This window comes from Rissa tridactyla, chromosome 10, assembly GCF_028500815.1.
Source record: "Rissa tridactyla isolate bRisTri1 chromosome 10, bRisTri1.patW.cur.20221130, whole genome shotgun sequence".
NCBI lineage: Eukaryota > Metazoa > Chordata > Aves > Charadriiformes > Laridae > Rissa > Rissa tridactyla.
This window is the reverse complement of record NC_071475.1, coordinates 3,445,647-3,461,460: the sequence shown is the minus strand read 5'-3', so window position 1 is coordinate 3,461,460 and position 15,814 is coordinate 3,445,647. Positions and strand designations below refer to the sequence as shown.

The window sequence follows — 15,814 nt, the reverse complement described above, 5'->3', positions numbered from 1 at the left end:
CGGGGCGCTGTTGGGACGGACCGGCCGGGTGCAGCGCCGTCATGGCCGCCCCCCGCGTCCTCAACGTTAACGTGGGCGTCCTGGGCCACATCGACAGCGGGAAGACGGCGCTGGCCCGGGCGCTGAGCACCACCGGCTCCACCGCCGCCTTCGACCGGGCGCCGCAGAGCCGGGCGCGGGGCATCACGCTGGACCTGGGCTTCTCCTGCCTGCGGACGGCCCTGCCGCCACAGCTGGGCCCGGGGCCCGGCGAGCTCCAGTTCACCCTGGTCGACTGCCCGGGGCACGCCTCCCTCATCCGCACCATCATCGGCGGTAAGGGGGGCAGCGGGGGCGTCCACCCCGGCCCTCGGCGAGGTCCCGGTTTCCCCCGGTAAGGGCGAGCAGGGCCCTTCCTGCTCGCCTGAGCCCGTTGGAGCCCCGGGCTCTCCGGCTGCCCGGCGAGGGGAAGGCGCGGGTGGGGTGTCAGGCTTGTTACGGGCCTCGTCGGTTGGTCACACCAAGTAATTGCCCCTCAAATAAAACACCCGTGCTCAGAGAAGAACAGTTTGTAAATGTGAATCCTCCGAGTGCGCTTTGGACAGTCAGGCCTGGTCAGTTTTCTTATGCTTACTTGGAAGAAAGAGTTTTCTTTATTGTGTATGGAAACCTTGTTTCTGGTATTAAAGGGCGATATTAATTTATACTTTCTCACTTGTTAAACCTGTCAGAGTTTGATATTCCCAGGCTGAGAGCTGTGGTGTACCTGCTGGACATGCTCTTGCTGAACTTGGAGAGACTGGGGAGTTCTAGCATGATAATCTTATATGTAGAAATAGTTTTGTGGAATTTAGTAACTTTCCATTTTAGTCTTTGTGGAGGATATCGGAAGGTTAATCTGGTTTGCATTAGAGTTCTTTTTAAATGAGTTTGCCTTGTTCTGTGAGAAACAACGCCCTCTTCTATCTCTTGTAAAAGGAGTTAAGAAGTGGTTGGTGCTTGGCTAAGGGTATAATGGAGTTTGCAGCTGTTTAAAGTAATCACAGGTTGATAAACTGCAACTACAGGGGTCTCTGAACGTTCAGTTCCTATGCATTTCCATTGCTAATGTCTCTTGAGTGTCAACTAGTGGTTTTGTAGTACCAGCAGTCAACTGGTAGTTTTGTAATGCAGTCTGTGTTTCTTCTGAGCTAGGCTGAGGTTCAGACCAATTTACTTTTCATGATGCATGAATTAACCCCCTTTTGAACAGATGTATTATTTGTAAGTGGTGATAGCAGTAACTGAATTGTATTGTTTGTTTTTCTTTTGGATAGGATAGTAAACATTTACTTACTTCCTGATTTCACCAGCAGTAGAGTGCTCTGTACCATTAATGTGTGCTCTACAGCTGCAAGGCTGTGAGCTAAATTCCAGAAACCTGTGGTCTCCCAGTCTTCTTTTGTGCTTCACAATCAGCTGTTATTCTTAAGTAATTGTAAGCACCTGATTATCTTCTAAAGAACAAAGTTTACTTTGGCAAATGGTAACTTTTCTTGGATGTGCTGAAGAGTGACTTGTAGTTTGACGTTCCTTTGTGCCAGAAACAACTAATCTGAGCGGGGTAAACTTTCTCATGAAGAGGACATGGGAAAACTTAGAAAAACAGTTTCTTTTTTTTAAATCACTTTAAAACTTATCTGGGGTGACTATTTAATGCATAGAGTTCTTGTTGCTTCCTGTTGTTTGTATGAAGAGCTTCAAAGGATTAGGTCACAGCTGTCCACGTTGGTTGAATAAGTTATTCGAATTTCCTTATTGATAGGCCATGCTGGGAGAAGAAAAGATCTAGGCTAGATGGCATGATAGAGTTTTCTTCCCAGCAAAAATAATTCTTTACAGGTAGCAATCAGACACGTAAGCATGTCAAACTTGCTTAGTTCTAGTTATACCAGATTATGTATCTTAATGAAAACATTTGATTAGTGTAACTTACTGCAAATCCGTATGTTAAGAAAGAGTTGTAGAGAAAGTGCAGTATTGTGTTAATATTTAGTTTAAAGAATTAGAAATTTCGGTTTTCTGCTTTATAGCATCCATATATCTTGATAGTGGATGCCTTTTTTTTTTTTTTTTTACTACCAGTTTTAAAAGGTGAAACCTTGATGATAAAACCTGATCTGTGCCTGTGAAGCTATTTAGGTACTTACAGTTTTAGTATGGTTTGGTGAAACTCAAACTGAAATATAGCATATCTTGTGTAACAGGATACATCCTTCACTGTTTAGGTGTCCATATTTCAGTATTATCAACTTCTCCAGCTCTTCAGAAATGGAAAACTAGGCCTCCCAGATAATGATACTTTAAAAATTTGGGATTATTTTAATCTGTTTCCTAAACATAAGTGTTTAGGTTTCACCATTCCAACCATTTTCTTTGCAACCAGGAATGCTACTACTTTTTTCTTTTTGATGGAATCTGTGATTTCCCTGTTACTACAGATTTTCTATATTTAAGGTTTTTAAATAAAACATAAGTGCAAAATACTTTATCTTTCGTGGTTTATTCTGCACCTCAGATTTTTCACACCTCTTTAAAGTACTGCTCTTCTGAAATTAAGTCCCACAGTAGCTGTAGTTGTGAGTTAACCTACAGAAAAGCTAGAGCTAGGAGAGCTGTGGGAAAGGGAGCTGGATGTGAGGAATCAGAGGCTGGAATGACAACAGAGGGCTCTGAAGCAGCCTTCTCATCTGTGTTAGTCATGTGCATGCAGCTTTTGCAGTAGAAGCAGAAGCTACAGGTGTGAAAATATGTTATTGTGTGCTCTTATTTTAAGCTCTCTTTTTATTTATTTTTTAATTGAAAGTGGGGTAAACTAGTTGGTTCCCGCTTGAGTGACCTGTCGCATGGAAATGCTGTCAGCTGTGGCTGGGTAGCACTGGCATTATTGGTCAGTCCCCCATAAGGCAACTAGCTCAAGGCATTCCTTTTGAGGAGCTCCTCACTGGTATCACAAGGGAAGCCTGTGGTCTTTTTTTTTTTTTTTTTTTTTCTTTCTTTTTCCTTTTATTTCAGCTCTTCTCTTCCAGGGTGCCATTTTCATCAGTGGTGCCCAGGCTATCTTCTAGTCCAGTTCCATCCTCTCTAAGTGTCATCTTTTCTGTGCTCCCACAGTGCTCAAAGGGTTAATTCCTTTGCTGTACAAATCTGATAAAGCTGCTTACAGATTAAATTATACTATTTACCATTCTCTCACATGCTTCTGTATTTAGGTAATTCTTGAAGTAGATTTTTTTCACAGCTGAATCTAGTATTGCATTGTAGTGCTTGACCTTGCAAATACTTCTCACAGTCACTCACAAGATGCTTATTTGGAGACAATACCTTAGGATTAAATGAATGCAGAACAGTTGAGCAGTAACCAAATGGAATGGAAAATAGAAGTCGTATTTCATTCTGTGTGGCTACATTTTTCTTGCAAAACTTGTCCTTGAAAACAAAACGTATCAAATGTTAAATCAAAAGATATTTTCTTTTTTTTTTTTACCTGCGTGCTGGGAATTGTAAATGTTGCAGACAGTTCCACCCAAGATGCTTTCTTAAAGTTTTAGCTGGAAGGTGATAGTCAAGGTTGGAATGGAATAAATGATAGGCACTCACTGCAGTACTGCTTACTACATCATGGCTTTCACTTGCATTTAAACCGTACTGGTTTATTCTTTAACAGCAGACTTTTGGGTGTCTGATGTGGCAGGAAGGTATTAAGTTATTGTGGATAGCTGGATGGCTTGCACTGTCTTGCATATTTCTTTCTGTCTTTTGAACAGCAAGAACAGAATTCTTTATTTTACAATGATGTCAAGACTTTTTCCTATGCTCTAGCAGGATCTTGTCTGTCTATCATGTATCAAGCAACACAACAAATATTGTATTTATAGTTGTTCGTAGCTGACTTGCTAAACAGAGAAAACAAACCTGAATAACTGAATCTTAAGGGTCAATTCTTTGGCTTGTCACAAGCAGTAAGAAGCACCCATGTCAGCCTCATACTTGCTTTCAGCACTGAAGGAACGACTGCAAAATGCGATATTTTTATCATTACTATTTTTCTATTGCTATAGAGATTTAGAGTGGCATTTTGCTAAAATTTTACACTGAGATGGGATAGTTTCTGTCACAGCCCTATGGGTTTTTTTTAAGCTTCTGTTCTTTTGTTAAATTTCAGCAAAGTGAAATAAGAGTTGCTTTTACATTTGTTTGTTGCAGAGCTATGCATCCAGTAGGGTCTGGAATGGTTTCTCAAATGAGTTCAGCAGTAAGGGATGCCTGCAGAGAGGTTATATGAGTCAATCTGCCAGAAGAAATTCAATCCCCATATTTCATTTTAAGACCACTTTGCGTAGCAAAGTAGTTTAACCAGTAGCAGATTTTTTACTTGCTGATGGTTAATTTCATGCCCTACAAAGGGTCAGCACACTAATACAGAAGAACATGATTACCTCATCCTGGCTTCCCCCCACACAGGCAGCGAAGGGCCGCTGCCGCCGTGTTTGCTTTAGGTGAGCTGTTGTCAGATGCCCTTTATCTCTTGGATTTTGAGATGGGTCCTCAAAAGAACTTCTAAAACAGAAAGTTGTCTTTTTTTTTTTTTTTTCTCCCCTATGAAGTTCAAAGGACAGAGTAGCTTTATAGGGTTTTAATTGGAAAGCTACTGCTTGACCCTGGTTGTCTAAACCCGGGGAGGGGAATTCTGACAAACCTGTAGTTTTGTAGTCCTTATGCCTGTCTGAACCTTTGACCTTTATACTTTATAACTAGAGCTTCATTGTCACCGTTTGTCCCTGCAGCTCCTTTCAAAGAAAACTGCCTCCCGAGTGTCTGTTTCCACTTTGCTGCTGTGTTCTGTTAAGGAAGGGTATTAATTCAGACCTGATACATTGGAGGGGCCAAGACTTTTGAACTTGCACAAGAGCTTGGGGAGGGGGAAATGAGCGTAGCAAAAGCATGTCTTGCTGATGCAAATGAGTACAATGAAAACAGTCTTGGGAGATCAAGGGAAATGTGGTCTTGCTACCAGCATTCAGATTCAGTCAGATGCAGATTATTTGTAAGATTAACATAGTGCGTGCAAAAAAGTATTTTTATCACAGATTAATTATTTTGCTGAGTTTTAAGAGGATTTGTAAACTCAGGGTTACCTTTGTGTTACTGTAATGAAAATACACTTCTGTCAGTGTCAACTTTTGCTTGTTCACACCTTTGTGAGCATGTGACAGTTCTCGTTTTTTCCATTCCAGGTGATTGAACAAGTAGAGTTTTATAGTTGTAGAGTGTATAGATGGATGATGTAGATTTATATGGGGTTCTCTTGCTGTTGAATGCACATGTTGAAGGGAAACCTGTTGTTCTCTGGAGGAAAGAGCGCCTTGTGTTGTTCAGTGGATACGGTTCTGGTCAGAGAGAAGTCACTGGAGATTCTTGAGGACTTTGGCTGCCAGCTTGAAGTGCGAATACTATAATAATGAACCTTGTTTGGTGAAAAAAATATTAAAATACAACTCCCATGTCATGTAATTCATGTTCATGAGCCTTTATGTAGTGGTTGATGTTATGGAAGTACTCATGGGCCAAGAAAGTTCAACTAGCGCTAATGTGAATGTTTTCTAAACCCTATTAAACTTGTTGGGTTCATGGTGCTTGTAAATTGCTGACATTGCTTTCTATTAAAAATGTAAATAAATAAATTTTATTTCTGTAAATGAAAACACTTTTCTCTAGAAATTGAAACTGTGTCTTTTTTTAGTTCGCTTTAAGTAATTTGGCTGGTGCCTGATACTTGTCTGACAAATTAAAGGAGTATTGACATTTTAAAATGAAAGGCACCCTTTTAATTAAGGAGCATGCATAAAGAAAAGGCAGCTGGTATAAAAAAATATTGCTGCTCTAAAATTCCCCCTCTCCCCAGCCCCCAAAGTGCAACTCCGTCTACTGGATGGTGCAGTGCACAAGAGGGCAGTGTTTGCTTACGATGGGGATCTTAATGATAAGTGCACAGGGTAACAGGTCAGCAGGGATGGAGTGACCTTACTTTGAATTGAAACAGAATTAAGTAGAAGATTTGGAACATGACTGCGGCTTAATTTTTCCCATTCCTAAAGAAAAAATCCTCTGTTTTACGGAAGGTTAGTCTTATTTCATCTACAGTTTGGGTAGTGCTTTTTATATCTGAGCAATAAAAATGTATGGGATGTCAGTAACACAGGTGAGATGAAACAGCTGGTTTTCACTGAAGTTGCATGTGAGTGGTATGACTCTTCATCCGCGTAAAAGGGCTTGTTTTTTTATTTTGTATTTATAGAAAGTGTATCTAGTTTAACCTGTAAAGCAATTGGTAAGGTGCGAACCACGGATTAGTGTATACAATTATTTTATTTCTTTCCCCATTTCTATATGTCACCTAATAACTAAGCAAAAGCAAGGTAGTTGTACCAAACATGTTTTGAACCACTTCTGTGCTATACGGGGTTTGTCGGGTGAGATTAAGAGTAGAATAAAACTTGGTTTTGTGTGTGTACCAGGGCACTATTAAAATAGTGATCTACCTATGGAATTTTTATCTATCTATGTCATAGTTGTAGTGGTTCTAACTTGCCATTTATTATGCATAGCTTCTTACTTCTCTGTATATTAATGTTTTTTGAGTTATGTGACAGCGAGACTGGTCTACTTGACTGCTACAATTTCTATTCTATACCCTCTTCTACTTTTTTACTTGAAGCTGATTTCTCTATGAAAGTTACACAGGTTCAACCAGCTCCTAAACTATACAGCAACTCTTAAGTAATATTAGAAAGCAAAATGGGAAGCGTCTTCTTTTCCTTTTATGTGTTGAAAAGTTTAAAAGGAGCCAGAGGGCCATTGTCTTCTGGTCTCAAAAGTTATAGTGAATAATCCCATTCTTTTCTACTTCTTGTAAGAATCCTGACAGAAATGTACTCTTTCCTGTGTTTGGTTTTAAAAAAAAAATTGTGCATATCTTGTTCTGAAGATGTGATTTATAATTGAATTCTCAATCTTAAATGTAGATTGTAAACATGAGTGGCTTTATTGAACCTTGTTAGAATGTTAAATTGTCTCTTGCTAATATAGGACATTTTTTCTACAAAGCTTTTGAGTGTTTGTGTGCATACTTGCTTGTATACAACAAAATTGTGCTAATTCACACTTCATTATTTGACACAACAACTTGACAGCTTCTCAGGAAAACATAATAACCCAGCGCTGTAATGGTGCTGAGTCTGTTTGATCATTCTTCCTATTGATTTAAAAACAGAATTTCTTTGTTCCGTCATGCTGTGTGCAAGCATTCATCAAACAACTACGTGCCCTTTCATTTCACTTTTGCTTTTTGTTTCTCCTTGCTTGAAATTATTTTGTAAGCTGCTTGGGAGAGTGGTCAAGCTTTATTAATCCATTTTTAGATGTTTTTAAATATCAGCTGATGTAGCAAAGTCTTATAAATACCTGCATAAAATCTGGCACAACTTACTGTAAAATGTGAAGCATATTTGTAGTTAAAATTACCTGTGTCAAAATAAATTTAAAGCACACTTTTCAAAGTAGTGTTTTTACTGATGATGGATATGTTTGCTTGCTAAATAGTCCAGTTCAGTAATTCAGTGGTCTACTAATCAACAAACTGGCTTAATAAGGTTCTACTGTATTTGTTCTACAGCTTGATTTAGAAGTTGCCTTCAATTAGCAGGTGCTAGATAGAAGTTGAATGATACATTGCTTATGTATAGAACCCACTTTTAATAGCTAGTTTAGTTTGATGGAGCCATAAACTTAGCTTCCTTAGTATGTTTCTCTATTGTTTTTGTTTGTTTGTACTAGAATGTATGTTCTTGGATGGCTGTTGTAAAGCACTGTTTATCAAAATCCCTAGAAAAGCAGAATGCGGAAAGAAAAATGTAGGTTATAATTATAAAGCAGACACGCAACAGATCTAGCCAAGTGAGCAACCCAAACCCCCACATTGCCGTTGTTAAAGTCCCTTAAGTGGAATAAAAAGTTGCTTCTCTGTGTGGCAGCCAGTTGTTTTCTGTCTAGGAACCTTACTGTTGGGCTGGTGAGCTGAAGAGCAAGGGCGGATGTTCTGTGGTGGTAATTTCCAGCTGGATTCTTGAATGCATTGTGTTCTGAGGGTCACAGCTCATAATGGAGCAAAATTGAGTGAGAGCTCCAGCAAAGAAAGACTTGAACAGCTTGTGCGATAGCTATGATTGCAAAGATACCGTGCATTCTGTGAGAAAATATTCTCTGTGCTATCTGTAAAATTCAGATTAAATAGCCATTCTGAAGTGCTTCCTTTAAACTGTTTGCTTCCAAAAAGCATTGCAGGGTAAGTAAATACCAATAATTCTTATTTCCCATCTCTTTATCAGTTATTCTACCAAAATGTTCTTGCACGGTCTGTCTAATCTCTTCAAGTGAACGTGAAATGGTTAGTGTTGGCTTCCAATTTGAATTATGATCTCTGTTTCAAACTTCAGCTGATTAATTCTACATTAGACTGTAATTATCAGCATTACCAGCTCTAGGGGTGGTTGCAACCACCCAAACATATATATATACACATGCATATATGTTGATGTAATAGCAGAAAGAGTTAGTGAATAGTGGAAGAAAAGGAAATGGAATAGAGAGGATAGCTTAAACAAAAATGAATAAATTTGCATGCAGGAGCATTGTGGGGCTAAAGGATGATAAGGGGGAGTGAAAAATCAGAATCCAGGCCCCTTACCCCAGGTTTTGGAGAAGAGATGATTCATTTGGGCTAACAGTTTTGTTTAAAAACTTATTTTTCTTTTACTCCATGCCATAGAAGGATCATGAAGGTTGTTTTGTCCACTGCAGATCTGCTTTTTCTTCAGTGCCAGAAAAATGAATTTAATCCAATCCCCTGTAGCAGTTTCTTGTCTTCTGTGCCAAAGTTTTCCTTTGTTTTGTGTCTTATTTGGGATGCAACAAGTGGTTGGCATATAAGAGTAGCTGGTACTCTGAGATCTTGGGGGCTCTTTTTCATTGTGGAACTTTGCCTTGATTTGTTTGGCAAAGTTTCACCTGTCTTACTTCCATTAAACGCGTTGTAGAGCAAATGAGCATACTTTAGAGATGATTCCTGTATATATAAAATTTGAAATGGTCTTTGAGAACCTGTTGGGTAAGGAAAAGCTATAGAAGTGTTTCAGAATTGTTGATAGAAGTATCCAATTATATTAACAAGGCTAGGCAAGGGGAAATGTCTTTTGTCGTAGATGTTTATTCATGCTTAAATCTACTTTTCTTGTATTAAAGACTTCCCTTCCAGCAGTATTGCTATGGAGAGGAAAATTTCCAAAGCATGCAAAAACTGCGTTTCAGAGAAAGAAACAAAATTATTGTAGTTTTCTTTTTTAGGATCAAGGAGAGGGGGAGGGAAAATGGTTTCCTTGTATTTGACCGTGCCGTTGGATGGAAGACAAAGCTTAGTCTCTCTTGCTGACTAATGTCATCATCGAGGCATTTTTTTCTCCCACAGAGCAATTTTGTCTCCATTGAGACCCCCACAGCCATTGGCAAGACCATGGCCTGAGATTAAATCTCATGCTTGGGTGAAATTCTAATGACTGTAATTGTTTCCTCTTTTTAAGTCTGTGGTCCCTTCATCAAAGAGTGGTGCGGAAATTATGCATTTATGTTGTAAAAAGGGAGGTCATGATTACCTGAACCTGTGGTTGACTTCGGGGGATTCTGTGTTGTGTTCTGGCAGTGGTTATCCACGCTGACATTCTAGTGTGTGAAATGATTTAAAGTGTGGCTTGGAGCATATATGTAAAGTATTAGTGGTGTGTCTCAGTCCTCTTGGGTTTGTGCTGCTCTCGTCGGGCTGTCACCCGCTGCCGGGTGATTGCACCATGCAGTCAGGGGAGCCGTAGCAGCTCTTGTGTTTTGGGGATTTGTTGGAATAGGAGAGAAGGAAAAATAGTAAATGGGGGTTGAGGTAGGTTTCTGTGAATGATCTGTTTGCAAGGGTAAGCTCCTAACCTACTGCAGCCATGAAATAGCACTGGACTTGCGTCTCCCCCAAATTGCAAAGGGCTTAGGACCTATCAGCAAGTGTTACTGTTAACCCTCACACTTCGGTGTTTGTTGGGGGTGTTCGGCATCTTGAAGGATCGCACCAGTACGGTAGTGCTGGTTGTGGATGAACTGAACCTAAGTGTGGAAGTGAATGTGGATATGGAAAAAATTACACACAATTTTATAGAGGTAGCTTGCCCGATCCTGCAAAATTGGAATATTCGTGTGCCATCAGTGTTGCTGTGTGATGGAAAAGTTCAGATAAGTATTTTGTGTTATTCGACTTTATTGTGCAGTTCTATACGTATGCAATTTTGGAACCATACTCTCCCATAACGTCTTTGAAGATTTATGAAAAAATAATGTACTGTGTGTTAAGTATAAAATTTTTGGAGTCTGTACTCTGATCTATAAAGTATTCTTTAAAGGCGTCAGAAGAACTGACCAAGAGGCATTTCAGCAGAGAATAAGGAAAATGTTTCAAATGGTTCTTAATTTTGAGTGTCTAGGCTGCATTTAGAGACTAACGAAACCCCAAAACATTGTCATTCTTAAAACCACTCAGTATCAGAATCTTTCCCTGATCTCAGTGGGACGATGAGTGTTCAGTTTAAAGTACTGAAAAGTACAACAACAAAATCCCAAGTGTCAACGCTGCTGTTCAGCTAAGGAACCTGCATCAGGCATGTAACACTGAGACTTTGGGTGCTGTCTGTCAATATTCTAACATTATATGCATGTGTTTATACACCTAAAAATAAAATCCATAATAAGAAAACTTGAAATAATTGTTGATAATATTTATCTTTGTATATGGCATGCCACCAGTATTGCTAAAGTCACGAGTAATATTCAAAAGTCACGAGTCGGGCATCCCTGAGGAAGTTGTTTAAGGAAATAGTTTTGCTCCTTTGCTCCAAGTGTGTTTGCTGTGTGATAGGTGTTCACCCTGCGGCAGGGACCAAAATGTGTATTTCTCTGCCTGAGTCGGCTTTTCACCTGACTAACAGCTGAGATCCTCCCATTATCTCAAGTGCTGTGATAAAGTTTGTGGTGCCTGGTGATGTTTACCCATGTGTTTGTAATTGAGCTCTCCCTTTACTCTCCCTGGTGTGTATTATGATATCCAGTAATGCTAGCTTTTTCTGTCCAAAATTGCTATTTAACTGGAATCTTTTGTGGGAAGAGATTCACTTGTCCGTGGTGCTGTATAGTGCATCCAGAGGCAATATAAAAAAAATAGATGTATATTTGGTTAAATCAAACTGTACCAAACCTTGCATGGAGAAAATACTCTTTTGCTTAAGGGAAGGAAAGAGTTTTGAACTGAAGCGAAGTTCTTTTAAAAAAAAAAAAAACCAACCCAAAATCGGGGGCTGAAAATCCAGTCTTTACAGAAGGTTCATCTCCAGATGTGTTTTCATTACTGAACTGTATTCACTAACAAATTGTGGGTGTGTGGGTGTTTTTTTCATTATGTGTCCCTAAATGTGTTTTCTTTTTTTGTTTTGAAGCTTTATTTACTGTATGAAATAGTTGATTATTCTAGTTATAGCCAGCACTGCTTTTGTGGGGTTTAATGTTTTCTTTGTTGTAACTTAAAGCCAAACAAATCAAAAGTGAAGATAAATTTAGCTTTTGGTTTTTTTTTAAACACAAGCCTCGCTGTCCGTTTCTTTACTGACCCTGCAGCAAGCAACCCGCAAGTGCTTAACTTATTTTAAAAGAATACTGTTTTTTTTTTTTTTTTTAGAAATGTAGTGAAATTGATGCAGTGATTGAAAATTATTTTGGTTACTGTACTTGTTTCTTTTCCCTTTGAATTTTAAAAATCTTTATTTTTGTTCCATTAAGAAAATGATAGACTGTAGCTAGGAAAGTTGTAGATGATGCAGAAAGTGACGTCGGGTTTATGGAGCTTTTTTTGTGCGTTCTTACATATGATCGAGGCAATCCCAGGTAAAACCGGAATTGAGTAACATGCAATTTAAATTAGTTGACAGTATCCTTTCAAAGCTTATGCATACTGTTTTAAACATTTTTGCAGTAACTTATGAGCTCATGTAAGAACAGTTGGAACAATAGTTACAAGAATGCTTAAGTTGTCTAATATCTATTTGCAGCATCTGATATTTCAGCAGCATTTTCAGTTGGTATTGGGGAGCTAACAGCTTCATAGCATCTCAAATGCGAATGTGTTTACTGCTGAAAATTTTCAGGGCACCAGGATGAAATAATCAAAAAGCACACATTTTGGGGATGTTGTTATTCTGTTCGGAAGCTGTTATGCTTTCTGTGAAAGATTTGTATTTTTGTCGCAGTCTGTGTAAGTGCCTCTTCAGGTGCTGCTTGTTCACAAGTGGAATAAGTAGGTTTTGTGAATGGGAAACGTGTTTCTGCTAAGAGGATGCTAAAGTGGGGTCTGTTCCCTAAGAAAAAAAAAAAATAAAAAAATTCTTTTAGGTGCCAGAAGCGTAGTGCAGTATAGATGCAAAAAAGCAGCCAAGATCCGCTCAGCTGAAACAGTACGTTTATGAGAACTTCTCCTAAGCAAGCTGTGTGGTTAGCAGTCGCGACTGAAATACAGGATGCTCGGGCGTTACTAGCTTACAGGTGGCAAACGTGACTTTGCAGTAGGTCAGCAAAATAGCCCATCAAGCTAATTTTCCAAAATTAAATATATTCTGGAAAATATGTTTTGCTGCTAAGTGGTAATGAACATTGCAAAATATTTTAAATGGCTGAGTTGTAGTCTGTCTTTTGACTTCTGTTGAGTCTGAGCAACCAAAAAAATTGAGCTTTAATCACCGAGGGTGTCCTCTTTCTTGGTGACTTCAGCATTTCATTTAGCAGTGATTAGTACTCTTCAATTATACATTCGTTTATCTTAGTGATGCATTTACAGTTAGAGATAGGCTGGTTTATCGAATTTGGCTGATGCTTAGCAATTTCAGCAGGTTGGTTTTTTTCCTTGCCATGTGAGAACATGCAAGAAAGCAGCAGAGAAGTGTTTATAGTCTTGGTGTTGCTTTTCATGGTAATCTTACTTGAGGGTTTTTTTTGAAGAGAAGTGGAATATATGAGTTTGGTGGGCTTTTTCTGCCAGTCAGAATTTTTAGAAATTCAGTTTTGAAGTGCACCTCCAGACTTTGTCTGCTGGACATCAGTGGTTCACGGTATGCCTCTTCCGGGTGCCAGGGGAGTAAGCAGTGTAGCAGGCAGATCTTGAAGCTTGTAGTTGGAATGGATTTTTCCTTCATGTTGCTAGGCTGGCAGGTCCACAAATGAATTTAAAAGATCTTTTTTCCTTTTCACAAGGGGAGTCAGGGGAGAAAGAAAAGAGGAGGGACAGTGGAGTGGGAAATGGGGTTGAAGAGCCATTTCTTGATAAATATATGTTGGTTTTTCCTGTACATGTAAGAGTGAGGAGAAAAGGATCTCAATACTATTAAAAGCTGCCCTTGCTCATTTTTTGTCGTAATTGGATAAGGATTAAGTGTAGTGGGCACTGATGGACTGCGAGGTAGAATGGTTTGTGGCAGGGGCAGTGGGGTTGCTGATAACCCGCCTTTTCTGTTTGTTTCATGTTTTTCATTTGTATGTTTTAAAAGTACCTATTTAGTTTGCTTTCAGGTTTAACAGTATACAAGCTTGAGTTCTAGTTTATTAACAGAACCGAAATAGGCTTCTTTGCCCTCCCAGTGCTGCTGCAGAGGGACTAGATTGTTGCTGCTATTTCTTGGTACCGAAAACTTAAAAGCTTTCATTTTGCTGGTAAAGCCCTTCCCAAAACTTGTATACTCTGAGATACTGTGATTTAATTTTCCTTGGACCAACAGAATCTAGTGCTCCGAGAGAGGCGAATCTTCTCACTGTACACTTAACTCTTATCTTTCTGAGTAACAGGGAACATTATGTATGTTTAAACAGGGAGACTACAAATGACCAAAGTTGTGTTTTTTAAAATCCCGGCCCCGCCTTCTGGTCTCTCACGTTTTCCTCCAATGTGTACCTTGCTTAATAGGACACTCTAGAGGTAAAAATCATATAAATGGAGAATAGTGTTACTTTATTAAGGAAGGAAAAAAATTAAATACCTATTTATGTGATTTTTTTTACTTCTCTGTAGACCAGTCATTAAAGACTATTTCATTTTCTGTACCTATATTACTTACCTTTTTTCCTCTTCATACACTTTATTTCAATGTTATATTTTAACAAAATGGCAAAATAATTTTTTCCTCAAAAGCAGATTAACTGTGACACTTTAAACATAATTAATAAAAAATAATTTATTGGGAGTACTTTAAGGAACTCTTCTAACAAAATTTAATTTAAGTCTATAGTAAATTGTCAGTAAGAATATACTTAATAAAGTTCCTTTGTATTTCTCTTCTGTTATTATTATATGGTTCTTCAACAGCAGTTGTCTCTATTGTTTGATGTGAAGACTGAAGTGGCTGGATAACAAATGAAGCATATTTACTTAAGTTCATCTGAAGTGAAATTCTCATTCTGAGTTTTCCATCCCTTGTTCTGTAATTCTAGTTCTTGCTGTCAGAAAGCTTAATTTAGAATCTATTGTTCTCTTGGAGTCTGGAAGATGTGAATGGGGAAATAAGACCTAACAAAATGTGAAAAATAATAGTTAAGAATATAAAAAAACCCAACTCATAAAAGGCAAAAGCATCTAAGAATGGGTTTCTGTGAAGAGGGAAGCGTGTAATCTTCGGCTATTCTTGATATACTTTTGATACTGTTTTGTATTCTTGCTTAGGAATTTCTTCTCTTGGTCACCTGTGAAATCATATCACGGAGGTTTGATTAGCGAGTGCAGATGATTTCCTGGACACTTCATTTCTGGAATCCCGTCCAAGTGAGATAGTGACGGCTCAGTGCCTGTAGTTGCCGCTCTTTGAATTTTTGCTGAGCGTAGTGGTCTCTTGAAATGTGCTTGTTACACTGTGCAGTGAAAATGCAAATTTACAGGTATGGCATACTATGGAGTAGAAGCATTACTGCTTTCCACTCCATATTATTTTCTTGTTTCTCTAGGATTCTTAGTCTTTGTTGCGTATTTCCATTGAATAACTTGAGCAGTGCCAGCATTCCTGGGAGCTCGTCACGTGAGCCTGGCAGAGCAATGTGTGTTCTGAGCAGACTTTGTTTTCTGTAGGCTTTCTTCCCACTTCCCTGGGGATGTTGTCAGCCTCTGTTTTAGCTTGAAAATTTAGATTTAGATTTGGGGGAGAAGTAGCGGTTCTTAATTATCAAATGAAACCTAGGAGGCTGAGCGTGGGATGCAGAGCTGGGAGACCTCTTGTACTTTTTCTTCTGATGACCCTTCTTGGTCACAGAAACACAGCTCTGGTCTTGATGAAGGTTTTGATCTTGAGTAATGTTCTACTTAACCAACAGGTGTGTTACTGCTCACAAACAATGTACACAGACTGCCAGTAATACTTGTAAAATGCCCGTGCCTTTGAGTCCACACTTTTATTTAATTCAGTTGTTCATTCATCCTAGAGAAAATGCTGGGGGACTTGCTCTGAATTATTCTGAAATATCTATGATAATCTAAGCGTGTTCTGTTTTGTATAGTATTTGAGCTGTACTATGAAATTACTGTGCAGGGTTGTGTTGAACAACTTCACTTTTTGAGATTCTTCAACATACCCTAATAGAAAACTTTTTTGTCTAATTATAGGGGTTTTTACAGATAAAAGGACTG

General features: G+C 38.8%; 1 protein-coding gene across 4 annotated transcripts in view; it reads left to right on the top strand.

Moving 5' to 3' along the window:
• Nucleotides 1-15,814, top strand: part of EEFSEC (eukaryotic elongation factor, selenocysteine-tRNA specific) — a 128,192-nt gene continuing 112,378 nt past the window's right edge. For 2 of the 4 annotated variants that reach the window (XR_008468658.1, XM_054215909.1), the window contains exon 1: nt 1-315. Coding sequence is in view for 2 of the 4 variants with exons in the window: in XM_054215909.1 (XP_054071884.1) it covers nt 42-315 (274 nt within the window). In the remaining 2 variants the exon portion in view is untranslated. The remainder of the gene's footprint in view (nt 316-15,814) is intronic. The other 2 variants (XM_054215908.1, XM_054215910.1) reach the window with 2 other exon arrangements.